The sequence below is a fragment of the Vigna angularis genome, chromosome 6 (genome assembly GCF_016808095.1).
Source record: "Vigna angularis cultivar LongXiaoDou No.4 chromosome 6, ASM1680809v1, whole genome shotgun sequence".
Taxonomy (NCBI): Eukaryota; Viridiplantae; Streptophyta; class Magnoliopsida; order Fabales; family Fabaceae; genus Vigna; species Vigna angularis.
Genome location: NC_068975.1, coordinates 11,788,966 through 11,797,438, shown reverse-complemented (window position 1 = coordinate 11,797,438; position 8,473 = coordinate 11,788,966). Strand labels below are relative to the sequence as shown.

The following is an 8,473-nucleotide window of genomic DNA, read 5'->3' as shown; positions in this document are numbered from 1 at the left end:
TAATTCTAAAGGGCTTGATTGATCCCTTTCACAATCTTTTATTTATAAGAATAAATTGATACAAAAGTACATGATAAATAGCGTAACCCTAGACACAATATAATCATGATAAATAGGGTAATCCTAGACACAATATAATCATGATAAATCGGGTAACCCTTAACACAATATAATGATGATAAAATAGGATAAATATCCTAACAATGGACTAAGCCAAATTAATGGCAGTCCCAATCCCTTAGGCTTTGTTCACTTGAATGGATTTGAGGGAGAGTGATTGAATGGAAAAAGGATTTGAAGGTAGATTTTTTGTTGTTTATTTGAGTGGATTTTGGAGGTAAGTGAGAGTGAATTTGGAAATAATTTTTTTAATCTATCACATCAATCAAATCCTACACTAATTCTCACAAACTTTACTTTAAAATTCACTCTTACTTACCTCCAAAATCCACTCAAATAAATAACAAAAAATTTACTTTCAAATCTTTTAAATTCATTCAATTACTCTCCCCTAAATTCATTCAAGTGAATAAAGTGTTAATGATATGTCACTAGTCCCTACACTCTGTATCTATATTTATAAACATAAATAGATAGATATTTTAATACATGTGTACTAACACTATTATTTTATATTTATATATAGTAAAAGTTTAAAAAAGTCATAATTTTTTAGAAACTAATTAATCAGAATTTTAATATTTGTTCATGAGGAGTTTATACTTTTTATAAAAGAAATTGTTTATGAAGTAACAATTTTAATATTTTGAAATAACCTTTTTAACCTAATATTAATTTTATAATTTTTATTTCATCATATTTTTTAATAAAATTATACTTTAATAATTTATATATGATTAAAGATTATATTCAGACAAAAATACTGCAGAATAGAATTAGAAAAATCCAGCTATATTTTTTAAGTGGCATGCATAGTTATTGTAAATGCATGACAAAAGATATTTTTAAAAATAAATTCAGTAAATACCATTTTAAACATTTATTGATTTAATGAATTCAAATCATCTTAAATAATAAAACTAAAACTAATTTGATTGAAAAATTAAATTAATTCATACATAAAATATCACAATCATCTATAGTTCTTGTGCGAAAACTATAAACAAGAGGTCTATTATATTATAATTACTTTATATCTAATCGGATTCAAATTAAATAATCTAATATGTAATAATTATCTAGGATTTGTTTTTTGAAAGATAAACATGAAAATGAACTCGGCCCGTTCAAAACTTCGTTCTATACAGACTAACTTTTCGCTAACCTCACTCACTCACTCTTCTAGAATTCTCTCTCTGGCTGGTTAGTCTTTCTTACCTCTGAATTTTTTCTTACTCTAGGGTTTCTTGATTCATCTGTTTTTTTATTTTTAATTTTTTTAACATAATAATAGTAATAAAAAGTTGCCAATTACCATAATGATTAGTATGTATGGAAGTCTGATTAGTTATACCTATTGATTGTTAGTTAAAAGGAATTCAAATCCCCAAGCTCAAAAGTTACTCTAAGATGGAATCAGGCATTCATGAGTGTTCCAATTTGTTCTTTTTTGTTGCTTTCTTTGATTCCAATAAATTGGTAGAAGGGAGAGGCATCCCAATATTATGGGAGAGGACGCCAATGACATGTTGGAACAGTAAATAGAGGTTCACCAAGAGGATTACGACACAGTATAAACTGCAAGAAATTTTATTTGCAGTGCAACTATTCAACTAGTTAACTAGTTTCTAAGGATAGAGTCTCCCTGAGGAGGGTTACTCCAACCCACCAACGGGGAAAGTGGTGCCAAGGCTACTTGAACCCACCCATGGAGAAGGTTGGAGTTTGTTCTAGATCTTTAACTACTTATCCAATCTACTTTAAGACTTAGTAGATTTTATTGATTATAGTAGGTGAGAAAAAAGATTTTTAGATTTCCAATATCAGTTCCCAAAAGCATTAGAAAACATAGCATTTTTTCTTGTTTTCTTCAATGTGTCAATGATTGCTTCTTTCAAGAAACCATCTAAATTTTAAATAATAATTTTGGACCTAACCTTGCGCTAAGAGACTAGATACAGAGTAGCATTATTTTCTGGAAAAGGTTCATGATAAGGGATGACCCTAAGTGCTGGAGTTCTAACTACAAAAGTTACTTGAACATTTTGTTCATGTTGTTTTCTTTGAGTCAAGTTTTATGGCATCCCTTGTTTGGGGTCCAGAATAGCTTTCTGAAACTTAAAAGAATGTTTTGTTTTTTGTTTTGTTTCTTTTGTCGGTTTTAAATAATTGTACTTTCTTATTCCTATCTCTCTCAGATTTTGTATTTTATTCCTTTTATGGATATACCATGTTCTGGGACTACTGCAATTGCGGCTGTTTTGTCTATATTACCTGCAATAAAGATCATGATTAAACTGGACCATAACATACATATTGGTATATACTAAATAAAATTGAGCATCTGTTGTGCTTCCAAAAAATTTCACCAGCATAGACCATTGTTAAATCTTTAGTACGTGTTAACTTTTTACCTTTTGTTGTGAGTTTTATAGCCCTTTTATTTCACTTCATTGATGACTATTATTTTTGAAGTTCTATGTCTGGTGCAGAAACAAAGTGAACTTACTGTGTATCTTTTTGATTGAAGTTTCCAGTAAAAAAAAAAAGATGTCAAGTGGAGGAACATACTGGTGTTACACATGCAGGCAGCCAATCAGGATTGCTGGGAGGGATGCCATTTGCCCTTACTGCAATGAAGGCTTCTTGCAAGAACTTGATGACGTGCAAGGGGCAGTGGGGCAAAGAGGTTCTGAACCAAGAAATGGGTTCAGAGATGCTGTTGATAACTTCATGAGGCAGATAATGGGTGGAAGATACATAAACTTTGGTATTCGAATTGGCAGGTCTGGTTCTACCCAACTTCCTCAACGGACTTGGAGTGTGTTTATATTTCCTAGTCAAGAGTCTAGTGCTGATCTGGAAGAATTCTCTTATCAACACGTTACACATTACCAGTTTGGTGCGTCACAATCTTCAATTAATGCAGTGCCAACTATTAAGATCACGCGTGAACAGCTAAATTTTGATTCAGTGTGTCCAGTTTGTATAGAAAGATTTGAAGTGGGTTCTGAGGCCAGGAAGATGCCATGTGACCACGTTTACCACTCAGACTGTATTGTTCTATGGTTAGTTCGCCATAACTCGTGTCCTGTTTGCCGAAGAAAGCTGCTTCCTGAAAGACATTCTAGTTCTCGTGGTAGTCAAATTTGGGGAAGAAATCATGCCAGTGGTAATAGTGACAATGCTATCTCTAGGGGCAGGGAGAATAGACAGCTCAACAATGGATGGAGGAATCTACTATCATTTTTTACTTTTTGTACCCATTCTGTTCTTCTAATTCAGATACTCAATCGTTTATGCTGAGACTGGGGATACTACTTTTCTATAACTCTTTGACCAGAACACAGGCAGGAATTAACCGAGTTTCATTTTTTCCCGTGGACAAAGGTAATTGACTGTCTAATAATGCTTGTGATCTAAACGACATGAAATTTGTGCAGGTTGTGAGTTGAACCTAATTCCATATAGATACTAGATCCTACAAGTATATGAAAAATGTTTGTAAATACAGTATTATTATTGGAATCAATTTTCGTTTTGCGTTTTCCGTAGCTTAGAAGTTTTCACATTGGTGCAACCGTAATTTGAAAGGTCCTTTCAGGGTGGGATTGGGACATGGCTGGTGAAGCAATCAAAGTGGAAGGAAAGCTGAGTGATAAAAGCAAAACTACGGAGCTTAGCCCAAGTACATATGAATTGCCCTGAATTATACCCTGCTTTGATATTCTTGTATTTTCTACATGATTAATATATATGTGTTACAACTTAAGGAAACAACATAACACTTGACAAAATTGTACATGCATACAATGGTAAACAGAAAAATATAGGACCATAAGGATACAGTGACCTTGAATTTACATAAAAAAATTGTGATCATCGCTGAATGGAAATGTGTTTAATTTTCATATATTTCTGCAATCATCAATATTTGCACAACGTTGATTAGGTAATTAGGAGAAAGGGACTTTTTTATAAGAAATCAGAAGGATTGTTAGGTTGGCAAAATGTGTTACAGGGTCTCTCAAATCTTAAATACCATGCTAATATTTTTCTCAGTTTGTGTTCCAGACTGAACTTAAAGAATATACCATCTCTTTTTTATATTCATTATAGTTTCTTTCTTTTCATTCTTACATGTTAAACCAGTTCTGTCAGTCTCTACTTGTTTCTCATTGCAACCTATTCCTATTTTGTTTTATAGCATTCACATGTGTTATATAGCTCTACTTGCTATTGGTGCTGCATATTCTTTAGAATTTTACTTTTTTTTGTGGCCTACCACATTATTTGAGAACTTGCATTTCTTCCTGCATCCGTAGATTTCAATATGCACCCAAATGGGGCGGTGAAATGACCAGTTTGTCTGTGATAGAATATAAAATACAAACCTTTTTAAATAAAACACACTCAACCCTCTGCACACACAGTGTACTCTGCACAGTGTAAATATTTTCGTTAGAGAAAATATATACGCGCTGCACTCCACACTAAAAAATATTTCTTTCTTTCTACAAAATTGAACCTTGCGCCACAAATATCTCTCTCTCTCTCTCTCTGATAAACAAAAACATGTTCTACTCTAATATATTTTTCCAGATAACTACGGACTACTCAAGAAAACGTAACTACGGACTACTCAAGAAAACGTAAAACGTGCAACAACAAACAAAATATTAAAAAATAAATCTTAATATTTTAAAGTTTATTCAATAAAACTCTCTCAAACTTTAAAATCATCATTTCTTCATCCCGATCAACTTTCTTAATTCCTGAAATGATGTTGTAGGTAATGGCTTTATGAATATATCATCTATTTGCTTTTTTCTTTCTACAAGTTTCAGTATCACGCTCCCTTCCTTTACCTTTTTTTGAATGAAATGAAAACAAACATCAATATGTTTGTTCCTCTCGTGATTGACTGGGTTATTTACCAGTTCAATTACCAATCTATTATCTACTCTAATCAACACCTTTTCTTCTTGCATTATCTCTAGATTCTTCAACAGGTTTCCCAGTCATATTCCATGCTGGACACTCCAAGATGTTGTCACATATTCAACCTTACACGTTGATAATGCAACAATTGGTTGTTTCTTTGAGAGTCAAGTAATTTAATTGATCATACTAATCATGCAAATTAAACAAATACCTAAACATGTGTCAACTAAGCATTTCAAGTATACAATGATCGACTATACATTATAGGCAATGATCGAACACTTGACTTGACCATCCGGATTATATGAATATGTAGCTTGAGAGGGATGTAGTAACTGTAAAACCATCAACTGTCACCTAGGGTTAATTCGTTATAACTCACGACATGGCTTATCCATCTCTACTTGAGACTTGGTAATCATTAGAATGTCAAGATGAATGTCGTGGATTTCGCTGTCCATATTCATACTTTACCACCACATTGATAACCAATCACTGAGACATTCCTTCTTGAAATTCTCTTTCATACCAGTTGGAACATCATACCATACTTTCAATTTGACACCATTATGATAATGCATACATAAGCCATCAAAGAAATTGAAACAATTAATTAAAATAACACACTAGAATAAATATAAATATGGGCTGAACAGAAATCACCAAACATATATGAACAATACCGAACACCCTGTGAATGTTAGAGACCGATTGTTCTCTCACTACTTAAAGAACAGGACCGATAGTCAATAATAGATACAGTTGAAGAGAAGGCTGAGCACTATTACTGACCGACAACTAGAGGATTCCGAGTACCACAACATGACCGAATACTACCACGATACCAAGTATTAAGTTTAAACCGAACGCTTATGGCTTAGGCCGAACACCTATAGCTTAGGTCGAACACTTAGAGTTGATACTGATTACTAAAATATCACCAAACGGTCGTTAACAGGTAAGGCCCATGAGAGGCCGAACGCATTTAAAACAAATACAAGTACGAGATCGAGCACTAGTACAAGACCGAGTGCTACTAATAGGCCGCTGTTAACACTCGACAAGTGTACCGAATCGTATCAAGTAATAATAAAATGGTAAGACCAAGTATCATTTTCCAAAGGACTCATGGCCTAAACAATTATGTGATTTGTTGATTAAATTGGACTTGTAAACGAAATCTTGTAGGTTTAGATGCAAATACTGAAAAGTAAATATGAATGCATGTGTTGATCAATTGGATCGAAAGAAGCAAAAGTGATTGATGTAAAATATGAATGATTATGTTGTTGAGGTTTCCGATTCATTCTATTCACTCTCATGTATTCAAGAATTCATCTTTTTTCATTAATGTTAATGCCACTTTCTAATTTACCTTAAACCCGATGTCTCGGTGAAGAAACCCTACTCCTAATCACTAGTTTACAATGTCTTGTCTCCCTGGCAATTATTCATGCATTACATTCGCACAAAAGCTTAAAGGCAACCAATCCTCCTATCCTTATGTCTAGGCAATATTGCTCTTGGGAGAATTTCTTCAGTTCTAGATTTACTTATATGTGTCCATACAAATAATATCAATGATCATGCAATTAAATGAGTTAAACAAAGCATGCATAGAGTATAGAAGAAAAACCCTAACAATTAATGAAAGAAAACATATAGAATAAAGAACCAATTCAATATATGAGAGTTTTAAAGGATTACATCGGTTCCCCAACAATAATGAAGGTTTAGTTGACCATAGACATGGTGAAATTAGATGAAAAACAATAAAAGAATGAAAGATAGAACCCTAGAATTTGAAGAATAGAGCTTGAACATCCAAAATCCTCCTTCAAGGGGTGAAGAAAGTGTGATTTCGCTTCTTTCTGTCCAAAGATACTAATCCTAATTCGACTAAAACCTTATATAGTTTCCTAAGGATTACAAAATATAGGCCCAAGCCCAAATTAGTGGTGCTCAGCAGCACTTTTACCGCTCAGCAGTAAGTACAGGTCTTTAGAATTGACGCTCAACTGTAGTTTTGGCCCTCAGCGGTGACTAAGGGACTCCAGAGTGGCGCTCAACGGTAATATTGGAGCTCAACGGTGACTGTGACTCTTCTTTTAAGTACTTTCACTTCCTTTCTTGAGTTCAACTCCTTACTACTTCAACTTCTTTCATCTAATTTATCTCAATTCCTACAAAGCAAGGAAAACCAAGCAAAAACCCATCCAACTCTCTTATTTCCAAAACATAAGCAAAAACATGATTCCAAGCTAGTTTCTAAGTCATAAAGATTGTTTTTGATGTAAAAATTAAGTATAAAAATAACAGTTTTTCAACTGTTATCAGCCACATATCCCTTTAAGACTGTTAAGACTCCAGCAAGTGTATCGAATCGTATCAAGTAATATAAAATGGTTAGACCAAGTATCGTATCTCCAAGGACTCATGACCTAAACAGTTATGTGATTTCTTGATTAAATAAGACTTGAAAACAAACTCTTTTAGGTTTAGAATGCAAATACTAAAAAGTGAATATGCATGCAATTTGATCAATTGGACAAAAGTGCAAAGATGAACATAATTGATATTATCAATGAATATATTGTTGGGGTTAGATTTCACCTAGTTTACTCTCATGTATATGCGAATTCTACTTCTTCATTAATGTCAATGTCACTCTCTAAAACACTTAAAGTCTATCCTTAACTATTAGTTCATACAATTCCTAGCATTCCTAATAATTAATTCTGAAGAACAAAAGCTTAAGACAACCAGAACTCATACCCCCATTTCTGAGCAATACTGCTTCTGCGAATAATTCTCTAGGTCATGAATTGTAAGATACCTTCCGGTACTCATGCAAATCATACATCATGCTAAAAAATGAGTTAAACGAATCAAGCATTACACAAAGAAGAATTACTCTAAAAATTAATGAAAGAAGCATATATAATGAGGAATCAATTCAATACATGAGAATTTACAAAGGTTACATCATCCCCAACAACAAATAAAGTTTAGTTCACCATTGACATGGTGAAACTAGATGAACAATGGAAAAAGAATGAAAGATAGAACCCTAGAAATTGAACATAGAAGCTTCCGCATCCAAATCCGCCTTCAAGGGAGCAAGGAGTGTGTTTCTAAGCCTATTCCGTCCAAAGATACAAACCCTAGGACGTGCAAGTCCTTAAATAAACATAAAAATAACAGAAAACGGGTCCCATCCCACGAGACTGGTGCTCAACGCCCCACTTATGGCGCTCAGTAGTGTGCGGGTCAGAAGTTGCGCTTAGGGTCAACTCAAAAGGCAAGCAAGCGTGGTGCGTCTCGTAATAGTTGTGCTCAACGCCCTTGCAAAGGGCGCTCGGGACTGAGTCAGGAACATCCTGTGATGAGGGCTCCAGAAAAGGGCAGC

At 33.7% G+C, this 8,473-nt stretch overlaps 1 protein-coding gene across 5 annotated transcripts; it reads left to right on the top strand.

Moving 5' to 3' along the window:
• Positions 1-1,192: 1,192 nt before the first annotated feature.
• Positions 1,193-3,902, top strand: LOC108345030 (E3 ubiquitin-protein ligase RZF1). Of its 5 annotated transcripts, none has more exons than XR_001833625.2 (3): positions 1,194-1,323; positions 2,651-3,510; positions 3,725-3,902. XR_001833625.2 is itself a non-coding variant. In XM_017583586.2 (2 exons), the coding sequence occupies exons 1-2, from the start codon at positions 1,227-1,229 to the stop codon at positions 3,424-3,426; spliced, it is 873 nt and encodes a 290-aa protein (XP_017439075.2). In that variant the 5' UTR covers positions 1,193-1,226; the 3' UTR covers positions 3,427-3,902. The 5 variants fall into 5 exon arrangements, 1 of the variants encoding a protein (XP_017439075.2); XR_008249931.1 differs by lacking the exon at positions 1,194-1,323 and adding an exon at positions 1,631-1,837; XR_008249929.1 differs by lacking the exon at positions 1,194-1,323 and adding an exon at positions 2,436-2,542.
• The last annotated feature ends 4,571 nt before the right edge of the window (positions 3,903-8,473 follow it).